The following is a 17705-nucleotide window of genomic DNA, read 5'->3' on the forward strand; positions in this document are numbered from 1 at the left end:
ATACAGAATATATTTTGTTTCTATAAAAAGGCTACAATTAGTAAATGCCGAAAGGTTATTTCCAGTTTTGATTTCTTCTCGATCCTAGAACAGGAGGTGTACTAGGTGTAGTTCCTCCTCTTTCCGGAGTGTTGGTGTCTAAAAATACAGGTTTCAGTATGTTATCATCAAAATTTTGAAACCATTGTGAGTCAGATCTGAAGATATTACCTATTGTCTCCTTTAAATTTTGACCATCTAGTGATATTCTCGAACCACTATAATCCTCATTAGCGTCTAGGACATTACTATTTGAATCAAATGGCCTTGTAAACTGGTTACGAGAGGCCTCATTAGGACCAACACTGGTTTTGTTATTATTTTGATCATTTAACAACACGTTTTCTGTTGAAAATGCAGGTGAATCATTCTCATCTGAATATGGATGAGTTGTCGATAAATCTGGTAGATTATATGAGAGGTTTGGTCTGATATCCTCAATGTCAAACTCGTCATCACTTTGGTCGTTTTCATCTATACATCCAGTCTTAATGTTAAGTATTTCTAACATACCAGCAGTGGTACCGCCAAAGATAATCACGGTCAACACAACTACAACGAGCACAGTGGCTAATAGAGTGAACTTATACTCACCTTGAATACCTAAAGCCAGTGCGACACCAACGGCACCCCTCAGACCAGCCCAAAACATCATCATCTGATAATTGTAAGGGATTTCATCTGGAATAGCAATATTTTGTCCCAATGCCCCATTTTGTAAACTCCTCTGTCTTTTAACTCTAAAGATCCAATTGACAAGACGAGATAGTGGGAAAATTGAACACCAACGGGCAATACAAATAGAAATTGCTGTGACGATGATTAAAAGTGGTTTGTAGACTAATTCGACTTCCGTGAAAAGTTCTAGGCCCAGGTAAATGAATACAAAATTTTCTGAAAGTCTTGCCAATAACTGAAAGATATATTTAACAGTTATTTGACTACGTCTTGACATATTGTAGTAAGCGTAATGCTTCAAGGTAATACCACAAAATAAGAGAGAGACAATACCTGACATGTGACAACCGTTTGAAAAGAAGTAAGCTTCATAAGCAATCAGTAAAATTAAACAACTTTCGATTTCTGGATATCTTCTAATGTGGCTGTGTTTTAATATCAATGCCACCAATATACCGATCAATACACCAATTAACAAAGAGATGGAGAATGTCATGAAGAACAGGCCCATACCTTGGAAGATGGATGCAAATGTTGCCGGTTGTCCTCTAAATTTTTGACAAGTTTCAAACATAACGATAGAAATGGCATCATTTAGTAATGATTCACCAAAAATGACGGTATACAGTTTTGGATCCACTTTATAAGCATTGAAAATGGATAAAATTGTTACTGGATCAGTAGCGGAAAGTGTAGCACCGACGGACATGGCGTCTACGAAGGAGATATTGACACTTTCTAGACCCAGTGCTGTCCAGATGTACAGGATTATTCCTAACACGACAGCTGATATGAACGTGCCCGGTATGGCAAACATCAGGATTGATACAAAATTATTGAAGAAATTCACTTGGTTTAATTCGTAACCAGAATTTAGAATGATGGGAGGTAACAGAACATTGAAAAAATAGGAGGAATTGAAAGTAACCGTGTCCTGGATATAATGACCTGGACTCATTCTAATTATAAGACCTATAATCATCCCATAGAAAATGGATAAAACGGTCTCATGTACGGCCCTAATACGTCTTTGAGCCAAATAGTAACTTGACCAAAGAGCAGAGATCAGTAAGAAGAGCATGATAAAAAGTGACCATGAAGAGAACATTTCTTCGGTTATAGGACTAACTTCATCCGCTGGATCACCCAGCAGTGGATCATCTTTACCTGGTAGTTCTGGGGGCAGTAATGAGTCATCATCATCGTCCGTTATTACTGCCCTTGCAGCTGCCCATACAGCTTTATATGCAATAGAGAAAAGTAGTTTCTGTAACATTGTCACCTCCTTGGTAATATATGCGGTGGAGGACTAATGTCGTTATGATAACCTCCTGTGTAGATACTTGTAGCTCTGTAAAAGTGCTATTAGCTTATATGAAACTTTAAGATATCCCCCTACATTGGGTCTTGGCATCTTCCACTCTGTTCTTCGCATTAAATTTTCTGGAAGCGAAAACGTAGAAAGGAAAGCCCATGCAACGGGAATTGTTCAGCAAGAAATCAACTACATTGAATATGGCAAACCCGGGTGCAAGTTGGCTGAAAGGGTAATTGAGGGAAGACACACACTTTGCTGTTGTTTGTGTCACATGTATCTTGCTGTCTAGTGAATTGAAGAGGACCTTGTCTTCAAAGTTAGAAGATTTACCAGTAACAGTCATTTTGTTTCGAGAAAAGAATTGCAGGGTTTTATATTTGTATAATGTAAAGTATGTGATGCGTAGTAGTAGCAAATACTACGTAAGCAAGTAGGAGCATTCACTTCAGTTATCCACACCATATATTGTGGCATAATGTCTATTTCAATATCAGATTAAAAAAAAATAGAAAAAAAAAAAAATAAACTGAAAATTTCGAGAATGCAATTCTTGAGAAAAAATCTTGCAACGATAACCAAGCATCTATCGACTCGTGCAATCATGACTCGTCCTATTGTCATCTCTGGTCCAAGTGGTACTGGTAAATCCACATTATTGAAGAGATTATTCGCTGAATTCCCAAATAATTTCGGTTTCAGCGTTTCTTCCACTACAAGATCTCCAAGACCTGGTGAAGTTAATGGTACCGATTACAACTTCGTCACTGTCGACCATTTCAAGGAAATGATTGATCAAGACAAGTTCATCGAGTGGGCCCAGTTTTCCGGTAATTATTACGGTACCACAGTGGACTCCGTCAAGGAAGTTAGTGAATCCGGTAAGACTTGTATCTTGGACATCGATATGCAAGGTGTCAAAGCTGTTAAGACCAAGTCAGATTTGAACGCCAGATTCTTGTTTATTGCTCCACCATCTGTCGAGGATTTAAGAAAGAGATTAGAAGGTAGAGGTACCGAAACTGAAGAATCATTAACAAAGAGATTGAACGCTGCCACTGCGGAACTAGAATATGCAGAAACAGGTGCCCATGACAAAATTATTGTCAATGATGATTTAGAAAAGGCTTACGCTGAATTTAAGGACTTTATCCTCGACCAAAACTGAGAAAAGCCGCCATGTAGAAGTATTTTCCAATTGTATATATATATAAAGTAATATTTTACCGTGCAAGTTGCATGACTGCAGTTTTTACAAAAGATCTGCTGTGCTGGATACATGCCAAACGTCAATCTTCTGATTATCTACGAGCTAACTCTCTCATATCCGTCAAGATACCTTGTCCTCAAAGATAACCAAGGCCTTTGTCAGAGGAATATTTGAGACTCAGTAAAATGAAGCTTGCTACGGCTCGTCACATTGCCATATGATCGATGGCAACTGCACAACCGATAGAATCTGCTCACAGTTATACGTCGAGATGATGGTACACAGCCTAAATGTGTCTTCCACTATGTTGCCATAAATAAAATTGCGCGAAATGAAATTGACTCGCGTATTATTATTAATTTCTCGCTTATAGCCAGCTCGACCGTAACCTCTTGACTAATTTTGTCAGAGTCTGGAATTTTTCATTCACGTAAAGAAGCGAGCCAAGGAGCTCATCGCTTTGTAAGAGATAATCACAGAAGCTCTTTAACTTTACTCGTAATTATTAATGGAGCATTTGGTCTGGGCTTGATAAGAAATCGTATATAAAGGTCTATTTCTTGCATGCTTGAAGAGTTTTTTCTGTAAATTCCTTTCTGTAACATTCTCATCAGAGTTATAACTCAATAAACTTTTACACAACACAACTCAACTCAACTCAATAATCAAAATGGTCGCTGAAGTTCAAAAACCAGCTCCAGCTTTCAAGAAGACCGCAGTCGTCGACGGTATCTTTGAAGAAGTCTCACTAGAACAATATAAGGGTAAATATGTCATCTTGGCTTTCGTTCCAATGGCTTTCACTTTCGTTTGCCCTACAGAAATTGTCGCATTTTCAGACGCCGTTGAGAGATTTAGAAGCTTGGGTGTCGAAATCCTATTTGCATCTACTGATTCTGAATATACACTATTGGCCTGGACAAATGTCGCTAGAAAAGATGGTGGTTTGGGTCCAGTCAACATTCCACTACTCGCTGACACTAACCACTCTTTATCAAGAGATTACGGTGTCTTACTTGAAGATGAAGGTGTTGCTTTGAGAGGTTTATTCGTCATCGATCCAAAGGGAATCGTCAGACACATCACTATTAATGATTTACCAGTAGGCAGAAACGTTGAAGAGGCATTGAGAGTCGTTGAAGGTTTCCAATGGACCGACAAACACGGTACCGTTTTACCATGTAACTGGACTCCAGGGTCTGCTACTATTAAACCAAGTGTAAATGACTCTAAGGAATATTTCCAAGAAGCTAATAAAGATAAATGAACTTAATTAGTTTTACTGTTATAAGATGAATCTCCCCTGAATATATCTACTTTTTAAATAATATTATATATAGGATAAATTTTTAATTAATGAAAAAAAAAAATGCACTTTATGTTTTCTCATTCATCTTTATATCCAGATGATATGAATGCTCTTTTCTTGTATGCTCCCCACAATTTCTCTTTTTTGCTTAGTTTTGCTGCAAACTCTAAATAATCACCCACTAATAGAGATTTGCTATCAAAACCTTCATCTACTGAAGTATACTCTACATCGTAATGGAAAACGCTATCAGCTGCCTCATCAGGGGCAACACCATCTGATACTTCCTTTAAGTAATGCTCGTTAATTGATTCTAAATCTGCATAGTACTGGACAAAGCTCGTGGGTGTGAATAATTGCGGAATATATGCAGGGCCTAAAGGTAAATCTTTAGGCTTCTTTGGTGGGGTCGTCTTGTCATTTTTATTCCTGTCGAGACTGAATATATCGACGCCATTTCCAGAATCTTCAAATAATTCAGTTTCTAAACTCCGGAAAAACTCGTTCCAGGGCCGAATTTCTCGAGCTTTAACATCGTCCACTAAGTCGGTGATATTATACTCCCAAACCCTAAATGATGGATTGAATGTCGGTACCACTGATCCAGCAATATGTACAATTGAGTATCGCTCATATATATCGTCCTTTGTTTTCCTTTTAGCGGTGATATCGTCTATTGAACCTAATTTCTTTCGTACTTTATTATAGATTGTTTCTCTAACATCATCCATATATGCCTCCTTGTTGACTGGTTGAGCTCCTTCTAAATGGATATCATTTAAAAGTTTCTCAAACGCTGATACTTCAGTATTGTGCCCTTCCTCAGTTTTGAGTAGAACAGGTATATCAGCATCCGTAGAATATTTTTCAATTCGTTTCTTGGATTTTTTCCCATCAACAGGTATAAAATGGTCCAAATTCATATGGCCATATACTCCACCGATGATAATATCTCTATATTCATACGTCCATGCCGAAAATTTATTGTAACAACTATCATCCATATTTTTTTGGATAGGTGGAACATGGCCACTTATCCAAACTTTCATGCCTCGTTCTCGAATTTCTTGAAGAACGTACCCCAGCCATATAAGTAATTGGTAGCCAGGTTGCTTCCTCCCGTTACAATTATCAACTAGAGGATTAGATTTGAAAAGATATAGCGTGTTGATTGAAATGACGGCTAATTTTCCAGGAATTACTTCTTTCACAAAGGATGCCACTCTATCAAATGTCCTTTGCTGTTCTTGTGGTATAAAATCATCCCATATCTTGTATAATTCTCTAGTTTGTAACGTCGGCCCTAAAGAGAACAAATTATGTGGAAAAACGTCATTATTCCCCAACGACGGAATGACTGCAACATCTAGGTTTCTTGGATCGTCACTGTCATGTTTTGAAAAAAGATCATGAAATTTACCTGATACAATCTCATTCATTTCGAAAATACGGGATTCGGTTCTTGGAATCGATCTGTCATTATCATGACGAATATTGTCACCCGTCCATATGACAAAGTCTATCTTATCTCGTAAATTTTCTCGAACCCATTTTAAAGTATAATCTATCAAATCCATTGGAGAATCACAGCCAGCCATTGCTTTACCAAATCTCGGTGCCAGATCATCAACGTCGTTGTCACCGCTCCCAAAAATACTAGATTGGGCTGGCGGATAGTGACAAAGCCTGGAAATAGAATTGTTTTCCCCATAATGTCTATCTGGATGGATGTCTGTGATATGCAAAAATCGTCCATATAATGTCCTATTCCTACCAAGATATGGATCATATATACTTACCGGAGCCTGGTACTTCAGTCTCAACCTTGCCAAATCATCCTCATAACTTGTCATTTTTGAAGTCGCATTCCTGTGCATACTAGAAATCGGTTGTGAGGCAGCCTGTTTAAAAGTGGAATGGTAAGTGAACACACATGAAAAGGTCAAAATGACAGCCAGCGTGAGACAAAGTAGCCCCTTATTCCTTATGATGGGCCTTGACACTGATCCTCCCATCAAATTATTCTCCATAGTATACCTTACAGCTTCAAGAGGTTGTTTTTACACGTAGTAGTAGCAGTGCCGATATATAGTATTTATACAAGTATGTTATGTAATACTGTAGATGATCTCCCTTTTTTAAGCTATATTTCAGGGCATCGCCCGACCTTCTTCAAAAAAAATCTGAGAATAATGACGACCAACAAGTGAGGTGGAAGTGTGACGACACTGAGGCACACATACGTCTCTACAACGTGATAAATTTTAAATATTATCATGATATTGTAAGTACATAAGATGAAATTAGTGGAATTGTATAGGTACACCAAAAGGCGATATTCATATTTTAACGAATAGCTCTAATAGCTTTAAAATTCAAATTGTAATACTTCTGGTGCGGCAATTGAAAGGACTCCCATGATCCCTAACAAAACTTAAAAATAAACGGTAAATGTTTTATAGTTTATATAGTTTCTTGCTATATAATTGTTATTGGTAAATTTTTAATTTGAATGAAATTTTATGTATACATGATACTAAGAAAAAGCAGATGATAATTGAATAATTGGTAATCTGTTTAACTTCTTCTTCTACCAGTGGTCTTGGTGTGTTGACCTCTAACACGTAAACCCCAGAAATGTCTGATACCACGGTGAGCTCTGATCTTCTTTAATCTTTCTAAGTCATCTCTTAATTTGGATTCGACATTGTTAGCTAAGGAGTGGTAGTCCTTACCATCAGCAATATCCTTTTGTCTGTTTAAGAACCAAGATGGGATCTTGTAGTGGGTTGGGTTTTGCATGATTTGAACAACTCTTTCTAGTTCTTCTTGGGTTAATTCACCAGCTCTCTTGTTTAAGTCAATATCAGCCTTCTTACAGACTAAGTTAGAGTAACGACGACCAACACCCTTGATTAAAGTTAAGGCGTAAACGATCTTGATGTTACCATCAACGTTAGTATTTAACAAACTGTGAAAATGTGGAATAAAATGTTAGTATTTTTGTTAACAGTAGAATTATCAAATATTATTAATGTTCTAAAGACTGAATCTGCACTGAGAAATTGATGCCGCTTGTGAAACATTTCCATTTTAGCGTAACTGTTTTCCTTCCATATGGTCATATCTAATTATTGATATTTGGGTATGCAACTCTAAGTCACCATTTTGTTTGCTGCTTTCTTTTAGGACAACACTTTTCAGTATACATATACAAAATTTGCTGCAATTCGTCAAATTCTGGTAGATGATGGATCTCTCTCATATTCGGTTTCTAAAGCTTCTATCAGTATTTTCCCATAATTCGTTCATTTTTACTATCAAACATACCGTAAAATGTGTTGGAATGAACCTTGTTCTTGGACAACTAAAGACATTTTGATTGCTAACTTTGTGAACCTTCTTTTTACAGTGTAACAAGTACTAATATTTAAAGTATATATGATATTAACTATTACCTAATTTGCAATGAATCGCATACTGTTTCTCTGCTCAACGGACAGTCTTACTACAACAAACATACCGACATTGCGTACTACGCAGTCATTGTCATGCCTTTGCCAGCCAGAATTCCCCGATGACACTGGAAAATTGACATGCCGCAGTAATCCGAAAGCCAGAGTTGCGTCCTTCTGGTACTCTAGTCCAGTGGGGGTGGTATTCTGCGAGTTGCAGCCTGTCTCTTCCTGTCTAAGGAAATGTGATCTTAGGGCGAACGGCCTACCTAATGGGCTTAGCCCATGCCAGAACCCTCCTTCTGCGTGATAACACACGGCGCGGCCTGTTTCCATTCCGAAACAATCCAAGTTTGAAAAAATGGAGTCATTTTTCAAAAAAATCGATATATTTCATTGTGGATGATCAGATGTTTCTTGGGTTTGGGTGTTAGAAAATAGCAGTCAAAGAATATTCGCTAAAATCCACCGAAATGAAAAATTTTAAACTCGAAAATTATTAGTAGGTTACCTCATCGAGTAAACTTATTTGATACAAAAGATAGGAAATACATATAAAAAACCCACATAGGCCCCTATAACCACATCATAGATTACATAAATCATGTCATCAAAGGCTAGATACTACTTGGAACAATGTATTCCGGAGATGGATGACCTGATTGAAAAGGGTTTATTCACTAAAAATGAGGTTTCTTTAATAATGAAGAAAAGAACTGATTTCGAACATCGCTTGAACTCTAGAGGTTCTAGCATTGATGACTACATCAGATATATTACCTATGAAGGAAGCGTTGACAAGTTACGTCTGAAACGTGTCAAGAGGATTTTACAATCCTCTAGATCTAATAGTTTGTCAGATTTCTCCATGCAACAAAGAATAACGTTCATATACCAAAGAGGTACGAATAAATTTCCAAGTGATCTGAAATTTTGGGCCATGTATCTAAATTATATGAAAACCAGAGGCTCACAAACGTCCTATAAGAAGATTCACAGTATCTACAATGAATTATTAAAATTGCATCCAAATAATGTGGATGTCTGGATTAGTTGCGCTAAATATGAGTATGAAATTCATGCAAACTTCAAAAGTTGTAGAACAGTATTCCAAAATGGTCTTAGATTTAACCCAGACTCTCCTAAACTGTGGTACGAATATGTCAAATTTGAATTGAATTTCATAACAAAGTTAATTAATAGAAGAAAAGTGATGGGACTAATTAATGAGAGAGAGCAACAGTTGGATATGTTAAAACAACAGGAAGAAAATGTAGATGATGATGACTCCGCTATTAAAACTTCATTTACCGGTGATTATATGAAAGATAAACTGAATGAACTACCAGAAGCTGACATGAATATGTTAGGCTCGGTAGAAACTAATCCTGCATTACGTGGTGACGTTGCTCTAACGATATATGACATAGCAATGAGAACACTGGGAAAACATTACATCAACAAGCACAAGGGCTACTACCCTGTTTCTGATGGAAAGATAGATAAAGAATTAAACAAAGATACAGTCAAGTACTTGTTTGAAAAAACGAATGAATATTTGAGCTTGTTTGGCGAGTTTAAAGATTTAGAAAGACCATACTTGATAAATCACGTTTTACAATTTTGGAAAAATGATTTTAATAACGTATCCTTACAAGAAGATTTGCCTGAACTTTATGCGCAAACAATATTGATGGATGTTATTTTGAATATAAGATACATGGAATTGGCTCAATTAGACATTGACACATTACAACTTGCAGTCAAGAAATATTTTGCCTATAAGGCTAAATTGGGTGACGTGGTAATGAAGTCAATACAATCTAAATTCAAAGAGTTCTTACAGGATACATATTTGAATAACATGGATCCAGAAAATGATGAAAGATACAATATTTTAGGTATGATTGTAAAAAAATTATAATGCTTTTTTAGTATCATATAAATCTTTTCATTAATGCATATATAATATCATGTATAATATACGGCGCTATATAGATTTCTAACCTCTTATTCATTGGCATCTCTTTGTGATTGTTTTTATCTGTACATCAGTGGCGAGTTTCTTATATCCAATTTTGAGACTGGAAAAAACTGTATATTTTATTAGCCTTCGTAGCATCGATGTTTAAAAGATCTCTGCAATCTTTTCGTTTCATCATACCTTTCATTCGTATTAATTCCCTAAACATAAGCTCCTTTATTGCGATATATGGCTTGGGCAGTATTTTCAGATGAATACACAGTTGTTGTTCGCTGGCTGATAATAGACCGAAATCAGATGCATGCTGTATATCACTTATTGTTACGGTTTTTTTCCTACCTGTAGCTTCCCCGTAGTTTTGTGAGTAATCAATATTATTTCTGTGTAAAGGAGTATTTCTGTGTCTGGACGCTCCGTTAGCGCCACTTGATGAGCTGAAATTGCCAAAATTTTCTAGTGTTGTCATTCTTGCTTGTTTATCTCTTTCATATTTAAGACCAGCTTCTAATGTTGTAATACCATTACTCCTCCATTCCTGTAATTGGTTTATCCTAGTTCTGCAGCGTAATTCCTCTAGTATGTCTTTATGAAACTCTTCAAAATCCTGCGCGGTCATTAAACGAGCGAACGGCTTGATCCTATTGAAAAGATCTTTTGCCTCTTTGCTTCTTCTCTTATCTAGGCCTTGGAGTTTCCTATATTCCATTAGCCCATTCTCGAACAGTAATCTTTTCTTTTCAGCTCTAGTGGTCAATCTCGAATTGTAGATATCTAAAATTGCAAATTTCAATTCAATATCTAAGGGTTGATCATCTGGTTCGAATACCATATCCTTAACGGGTCCTTCGGCTTCATTTTCAAATTCCGTTTCAAATTCCAATCTGCCAGGCATAAAACCTTGAACTTCATGACAACTAGGGACCGAGGCCATAGGCTTTCTGGGAGGTTCTAATGGTTTCTTGGCGAAGTCTTCAATTCTTTGTTTTCTTGCATTCAAGAAGTCGTCCTGCGATATGCTCAACTCTTTTGTGATGTCAGGTATTGGATAAAAGTCGCTTTCGATGTAGTATTTAATATAGTGATTAGCAACTTCTTCTTTTGTTCTATGGCCAATGTGATCTGATACATCCTGCCAGTTACCTAGTCCGAGAATCTGTGCACCTTTGATCAAAGCCAATTCTTCGTCAGCACCCCAGTCCTCGCACAGAATCGGGTATGAGTTTGTTTCAATTATTCTATATGCATGAAATGGTCTGTGATTACCATTATATGAACCTTGAGAAAAGCAAGGGACGCATAAGTCATATTCTGGACATTCTGCACAAGATATTCTCACTCTGTTCGTACAGTCTGCAGAACATACATCGCAATGAAATTTGTTTGACATCTATACTCCGCTTATTCGATTCTCTTTTCTCTTTATATTCCTCGTATAAGCTTTCTATGACCACATATTTTCATTATTATGATTTTTTTATTTACGCTCTATTTGGAAAATTTCATATTCCCATCGGGCTATGTTCTTGCAATTCCTTTGACTGTTTTTTGTACTCTACACCTATACATCTGCTTCAACCCAAACATTAACAAACTTTTTACAAAAAAAATCAATTTTCGAAATAAAAAAAGTTGGACCCGATTTTTCAGCTTTTTTTAATTTTGAGCGTCTTTTTCGAACAACGGGCAATTTCCCCAGAAGTCAGTTAGGCGGTAGAATGACAACGGTCTCTCTGTAAGAAACGTTTCACCAGGGAAGACCTACCCACTGTAGCTGCAATGTAAGCACGGGAAAGGAGCTTGTGTTGGATTCCTGGCAGACTGCAATAGCAGGATTGTGGGCTCGGCTGCTCATTCTAGGCAGAATGGACTCTCAACACCGAGATGGGAAGAAGCTTTTTGCATGCCGAATTCAATAATGGACATTGCGGTCTGGCAGAGGTTAGTGGAAACCAAATACTATAGTGAAATATATTTCAAATTTTTAGATTATTTTCTAGATTTTATAGATTGTTTTAATAGCAAAGTAGAAAACTAAGACAGTAATAGCAAAATGGTACGTTTTAGCATACGTTATAAGTAAGTTGAGTTAGACAGTGTATTGAATTATCGTTACAGAATAGTAGATTCCCGATCATAAAGAGAATTTTCCTCTGAACGTATATCCTGTGTGGTACACACTATACGAGTGGACATTTAGTTTGTTCAATAGAAAGAAAAATATGCAGTTCAAGAGAGATTATCGAAGATAAAGAAATGCACTATCTACCAGCTCATTGTTTCTGCAATAAAAAAATAAAAATAACGATTACTAACAAAAGAAAATTCATTGTGAATGTTTATTTTAATAGGGTAGAGTTAGAACTAAGACCGTCAAGAGAGCTTCCAAGGCTTTGATTGAAAGATATTATCCAAAATTAACTTTAGATTTCCAAACTAACAAGAGATTATGTGATGAAATCGCCACCATTCAATCTAAGAGATTAAGAAACAAGATTGCTGGTTACACTACTCATTTAATGAAGAGAATCCAAAAGGGTCCAGTTAGAGGTATCTCCTTCAAGTTACAAGAAGAAGAAAGAGAAAGAAAGGACCAATACGTTCCAGAAGTTTCTGCTTTAGATTTATCTCACTCTAAGGGTGTCTTGAATGTTGACAACCAAACCGCTGACTTAGTTAAGTCCTTAGGTTTACAATTACCATTATCTGTTATCAACGTCTCTGCTCAAAGAGATAGAAGATTCAGAAAGAGAAACTAAGAATTTATTGATATTATTTGACTATATATATAAATAATTCTTTATTTTTCCCAATCACTTCTTTATGTAAGATTAAATACACAACAAAAGATTAATATTTTAAAACCCAATCAAGACGAATATATATGTATATCGGTAGCTATTTTCGGTTTGCTTGAACCTTGGCCTCAAACCGCATTATTAGATCAAGTTGAGAATATCGTTACCAATTCGTTTAATTTTATCCAATTTCGCATCCAATGTAGTCCCCTTTGCAATGAGGTTTTCAGCCCATCTATTAATCATATCAGTGATTATTCTAAAATTGTAACTTAATTTTAGTCTTAATTTAATCAATTTTAATAGAACTTTTTTAAATTTTGAAAGCATTGAATCGGTTGTTTGAATCCAACTCATTATTGACATGCTTGCAAAATTCTTATAAACTGCTAATTCTTCTTGATTAGATATATTATCAAATAATTCATTTAGCATATTACTACTGGACACTAAGTCTTCCTCGGGACATTTCTCGAAGAGATAAGTCCCCATTTCTTTATAATTTGTAGGATTCGTTACGGGAGGTGACAGATCATCACTTTCATTTTTCTTGAACTTCTTATTGACATGAGAATCTGTCCTCTTAGTCTGGACAATTTCTTCTTCATTTTCATTACTAGTTTTCATCGACATTATTTCTCTCTTAATAGGAGGTTCATTTGCCATATGATCCTTCAATGGTTTATTGGTATTCAAGATATAGTTCTGTAAGTACTGTTTACTCTGACTCTTGTTGGTCTTATCATACAAGACATTCGCACCATCTTGGCGGCTATTTTTTTTACCTGATTGTTGAACAACATGAGATGCTTCCAAAGGTTGTTCGACGGTAGTTCCTGGCTCAGTCTTTACAAAAGTCATTGTGTATTCTGAGTAGACAACTTTATGTACAAAGAGTGAGCGTCGTTGCAACTAACCGCCAACTATCGTAACGTATCAAGAGAGAGACAAATTGGTCAAGACGACGACAGTAATAGTAATAATGGATCAAAGAGCCACACAACGCGACGGCGTGTGGCATTTTGTGGAAACTCGGCGAGCCAAATGCCACAGGGAACACAGTACTGTCAAAGTCCGAACTGCCTCTTACAATGCCACAAGCTTGTTAAATTCAGAGACAGGGCCACAGACCCCATCCATAAGCAGGATCTCAGCACGTGAGTAATGAATAATATTGTCGTCCCGCCCCAGACCCGTTTGCTGTCATGTTGCGGGTAGCATTCATTACCCGCCAAGACAATGTCAACGTATCAGTTAATTCCACCCCTCGTGACTGATAAAGACGGCGGAGACAATCAGCTTGTCACTCTCCACACACTGTGGCAACCAATTTGGAACGCCATTTAAACGGCGACGGAAGAATCTCAAGAAAAATTTTGCAGATGCCGAGAAAAGCAAGCAAAAAAAAAAGAAAAAGAAAATGTGATATACCGAGTGATGCCATATAAATATATTATTATATAAGCATAAGGCCCATTGACAGTCGAGGCAGTTAACTGTTCTGACTTGTTTTTTATTATAGCATATAGTCAGTTAAGACAATAGTAATAATAATAATAATAGTAATAATGACTGCTACTTCTTATGATACCAGACACAATGTTATTGATTTGGTAGGTAACACTCCATTGATCGAATTAAAGAAAGTTCCAAAGGCTTTGGGTATAAAACCAAGAGTTTTCGCTAAATTGGAATTGTACAACCCAGGTGGTTCCATCAAAGATCGTATCGCTAAGTCTATGATCGAGTATGCTGAGGCAACTGGTGTCATTTCTCCAGAAAGAAGCACTTTAATCGAGCCAACTTCTGGTAACACCGGTATTGGTCTTGCCTTAATTGGTGCCATTAAAGGTTACAGAACTATCATCACTTTACCAGAAAAGATGTCAAACGAAAAAGTCTCCGTTTTAAAAGCTCTAGGTGCTGAAATTATTAGAACTCCAACTATGGCTGCTTGGGATTCTCCAGAATCTCATATTGGTGTCGCCAAGAAATTAGAAAAGGAAATTCCAGGTGCTATTATCTTAGATCAATATAATAACATGAAAAACCCAGAAGCTCACTACTTCGGTACAGGTAAAGAGATTAAAGAACAATTATCTGAACTAAATCTTTTCAATAAACTAAATGCCGTCGTTGCTGGTGCTGGTACTGGTGGTACTATTTCTGGTATTGCCAAATTTATCAAAGAACAAAATTCTGATATCAAGATTGTCGGTGCCGATCCAAAGGGTTCCATTCTTGCTCAACCATCAGCTTTGAACGAAACCGATGTCGCTGAATACAAGGTTGAAGGTATCGGTTACGATTTCATTCCAAATGTCCTTAATAGAGACGATATTGACGTTTGGTACAAGACTGAAGATAAACCATCTTTCATCTATGCTCGTCAATTAATCGCCAATGAAGGTGTCTTGATCGGTGGTTCCTCAGGTAGTGCATTCTCTGCTTTAGTCAATTACGTTGAAGATCATCCTGAATTAACTGAAGATGATGTCCTCGTTGCTATTTTCCCAGATTCTATTAGATCTTATTTGACCAAGTTCGTTGATGACGAATGGTTAAAGACAAACAACTTATGGGATGACGCTATTCTAGACAGATTCGATGAGAACGGTAAAAAGAGAGAATCAACAAAGACATCCAACAGTGACATTTTCAATGGTGCCACCATTAAGGATTTACATTTGAAACCTGTAGTTTCCGTTAAGGACAACACAAAGGTATCTGAAGTCATCAACATCTTAAGAGACAATGCATTCGATCAATTACCTGTCTTGACTCAAGATGATAAATTAAGTGGGTTGGTTACTCTATCACAATTATTAAAGAAAATTTCAAGTGGTAAGATCACTAAAGATGATACCATTGAAAATGCATACCTAGATTTCAGGAAATTAAACAACTTCGATGAAGTTTCATCTTATAACGATAACAAGACTGGTAAGAAGAAATTTGCTACATTTACCGTTGATTCCAAATTAGAAGACTTGAACCAATTCTTAGACAAAAATTCATCTGCCATTATCACTGATGGTTTAAAACCAGTTCACATTGTCACCAAGATGGACTTGTTACTCTACTTAGCTTAAACGAGCGTCATAGCTCTCAGTAACTGAATCATTGTTTAAACATTTTTCAGAAATATTTGTACTTTATAACATATATACACACTTAATATTTAAAAGTTATATCACCCGGAAATGTCGCCAATTTCCACTTCCGCAAACAGAGAGAAATTTATAGGAAAAAAAACTATAAACGCTGGACTAATTCGATGATATATAATATTCAGCCAGTTGAGCAAATCGCGTCTCAGATATGTCAGTTGATCCTAGGAACAGAACAGGTCGTCATTTCTTAACCCCCGAGAACCTTTCTTCGTCGATTCAAATAAGTAATCTACCTCTAGAATGGACGAATGATACAGTATCTTCGGTTATAGCAGGATCTGGTCCCATTGTGAATATTACCCCTAAGAATGATCCTCGTACTGGTAAACTGAATTCTATTGTTTATGATTATAGGGCGAGTAAGGATTGTAGTATAGCGTATGACTTACTTCGCAAGATAGATAAATTTCCATGTACTTTTGAAAGAATCATACCAAATAATTACAAAGATCGAGATGCAACCAATAATACTAAAGAGATTGAGTTGACTAGAGATGCATATCCCTGGGATTCTGGATTACAGCTACCATTTCAAATGATTACAGCAGTACCGATTCCCAGAAGACCACTTCAACAGCAACCACAACAACAGATTCACATTCAACAGAATAACAATTCGAATGTGAAGTTCCCAGATATACTAAGTAAAGCGTCACAGCATCTGCCCGAATTGAAGGCAGATTTACTCACAGCATCTGATGAGATATCACAAAATCTATCCAAGATTCCACCCTTACAACTAATTGAAATAATATCAACTTTGAAGATTTTATGTAACCAGGATTCTACGAAGAAATTACAAATTGAGAAATTTTTAAGTGGTAATAAAGATATAAATCTTACAGTGGCACAAGCATTATTAGAGATGGGATTTATTACGTACGATATTGTATCAAATATTATTAACAGTTCAAAAGGTAATACACCTACTCCAGTGAGCGTTCCTCCTCCGTTCATGGCACCAGCGATGGGAGTACCATCGATGCCACAGATGACACCGCCAATGGGTATGGTCCCCCCACTGGGTATGGTTCCCCCTCCACCAATGGGTATGATGTCTGCACCGCAGATGGTCATGATGCCCGGTTTTGCACAAGCACCACCAATGCGTCAAGGATCGCCACCACAACAACAACAACAGCAGCAGCAGCAACAACAACAACCCATGATACGAGAGCGCGAGATAGACGAGTTGAAGCTGTCTAAACTGCCCATGAACCAGCAGGAAATGATAAGACAGGTGCTGAAGTTAACTAACGAACAAATGACAACGTTACCCATGGACCAAAAGCAAATGGTCGAGAATCTCAGAAAGGAATACTTGATATAAACACCCGTATATACACTATCACTGCGTTCTGTAACTTATTCACAACAAACACTTCATTCGCCTACAACCGGCTGCTATATCCACGGCAACGATCAAGCACACCGTACCACACAGTCTACATGTCTCTCGCCGTCGTCACACTGCCAGACGGCGATGCTGCCCACGACTTGGCACGCTGCCAACTTCGCCTGGAAGGCGTTGCCCTGCACTGCGCGGAACTCTGAGCACAGTTGTCATTGGAAAATCTGCTCAATTTTCGAAGGCGTCATACTCAGCAGCACGGCATGCATGCTGGGCAATCTCCGGCAAGAAATGTGAATGTAGTGGTCTCTGACTAAGAGGTTCGGGATGGGACTCTTATATATAAAACAGGTCCAATTCATCGCAAACTTCATGGTATATCGGCACGCTCATAAG

The 17705-nt window shown here is 37.1% G+C and overlaps 11 protein-coding genes across 11 annotated transcripts; 6 read left to right on the forward strand and 5 right to left on the reverse strand.

Annotated features, from left to right (window-relative positions):
* Positions 1-55: 55 nt before the first annotated feature.
* Positions 56-1993, reverse strand: NHX1 (bifunctional K:H/Na:H antiporter NHX1; the record flags this gene model as incomplete). The annotated part of the gene is made up of 1 exon (XM_003958981.1): positions 56-1993. The coding sequence occupies one exon, from the start codon at positions 1991-1993 to the stop codon at positions 56-58; it is 1938 nt and encodes a 645-aa protein (XP_003959030.1).
* Positions 1994-2636: 643 nt separating this feature from the next.
* GUK1 (guanylate kinase) lies at positions 2637-3200 on the forward strand (the record flags this gene model as incomplete). The annotated part of the gene is made up of 1 exon (XM_003958982.1): positions 2637-3200. The coding sequence occupies one exon, from the start codon at positions 2637-2639 to the stop codon at positions 3198-3200; it is 564 nt and encodes a 187-aa protein (XP_003959031.1).
* A 712-nt stretch (positions 3201-3912) lies between these two features.
* TSA2 (thioredoxin peroxidase TSA2) lies at positions 3913-4509 on the forward strand (the record flags this gene model as incomplete). Its single annotated transcript, XM_003958983.1, has 1 exon — positions 3913-4509. One exon carries the CDS (start codon positions 3913-3915, stop codon positions 4507-4509), a length of 597 nt encoding a protein of 198 aa, XP_003959032.1.
* Positions 4510-4628: 119 nt separating this feature from the next.
* PPN1 (endopolyphosphatase) lies at positions 4629-6581 on the reverse strand (the record flags this gene model as incomplete). Its single annotated transcript, XM_003958984.1, has 1 exon — positions 4629-6581. The coding sequence occupies one exon, from the start codon at positions 6579-6581 to the stop codon at positions 4629-4631; it is 1953 nt and encodes a 650-aa protein (XP_003959033.1).
* Positions 6582-7128: 547 nt separating this feature from the next.
* On the reverse strand, positions 7129-7928 carry RPS18A (40S ribosomal protein uS13; the record flags this gene model as incomplete). The annotated part of the gene is made up of 2 exons (XM_003958985.1): positions 7129-7522; positions 7882-7928. 2 exons carry the CDS (start codon positions 7926-7928, stop codon positions 7129-7131), a joined length of 441 nt encoding a protein of 146 aa, XP_003959034.1.
* A 682-nt stretch (positions 7929-8610) lies between these two features.
* On the forward strand, positions 8611-9930 carry UTP6 (snoRNA-binding rRNA-processing protein UTP6; the record flags this gene model as incomplete). Its single annotated transcript, XM_003958986.1, has 1 exon — positions 8611-9930. One exon carries the CDS (start codon positions 8611-8613, stop codon positions 9928-9930), a length of 1320 nt encoding a protein of 439 aa, XP_003959035.1.
* A 142-nt stretch (positions 9931-10072) lies between these two features.
* On the reverse strand, positions 10073-11377 carry ADA2 (chromatin-binding transcription regulator ADA2; the record flags this gene model as incomplete). The annotated part of the gene is made up of 1 exon (XM_003958987.1): positions 10073-11377. One exon carries the CDS (start codon positions 11375-11377, stop codon positions 10073-10075), a length of 1305 nt encoding a protein of 434 aa, XP_003959036.1.
* A 663-nt stretch (positions 11378-12040) lies between these two features.
* On the forward strand, positions 12041-12746 carry RPS17B (40S ribosomal protein eS17; the record flags this gene model as incomplete). The annotated part of the gene is made up of 2 exons (XM_003958988.1): positions 12041-12043; positions 12339-12746. 2 exons carry the CDS (start codon positions 12041-12043, stop codon positions 12744-12746), a joined length of 411 nt encoding a protein of 136 aa, XP_003959037.1.
* Positions 12747-12926: 180 nt separating this feature from the next.
* ECM11 (Ecm11p) lies at positions 12927-13646 on the reverse strand (the record flags this gene model as incomplete). Its single annotated transcript, XM_003958989.1, has 1 exon — positions 12927-13646. The coding sequence occupies one exon, from the start codon at positions 13644-13646 to the stop codon at positions 12927-12929; it is 720 nt and encodes a 239-aa protein (XP_003959038.1).
* Positions 13647-14353: 707 nt separating this feature from the next.
* On the forward strand, positions 14354-15877 carry CYS4 (cystathionine beta-synthase CYS4; the record flags this gene model as incomplete). The annotated part of the gene is made up of 1 exon (XM_003958990.1): positions 14354-15877. The coding sequence occupies one exon, from the start codon at positions 14354-14356 to the stop codon at positions 15875-15877; it is 1524 nt and encodes a 507-aa protein (XP_003959039.1).
* A 229-nt stretch (positions 15878-16106) lies between these two features.
* PTI1 (cleavage polyadenylation factor subunit PTI1) lies at positions 16107-17288 on the forward strand (the record flags this gene model as incomplete). The annotated part of the gene is made up of 1 exon (XM_003958991.1): positions 16107-17288. One exon carries the CDS (start codon positions 16107-16109, stop codon positions 17286-17288), a length of 1182 nt encoding a protein of 393 aa, XP_003959040.1.
* Positions 17289-17705: the final 417 nt, after the last annotated feature.

This window comes from Kazachstania africana, chromosome 9, assembly GCF_000304475.1.
Source record: "Kazachstania africana CBS 2517 chromosome 9, complete genome".
In the NCBI taxonomy this organism is placed as follows: domain Eukaryota; kingdom Fungi; phylum Ascomycota; class Saccharomycetes; order Saccharomycetales; family Saccharomycetaceae; genus Kazachstania; species Kazachstania africana.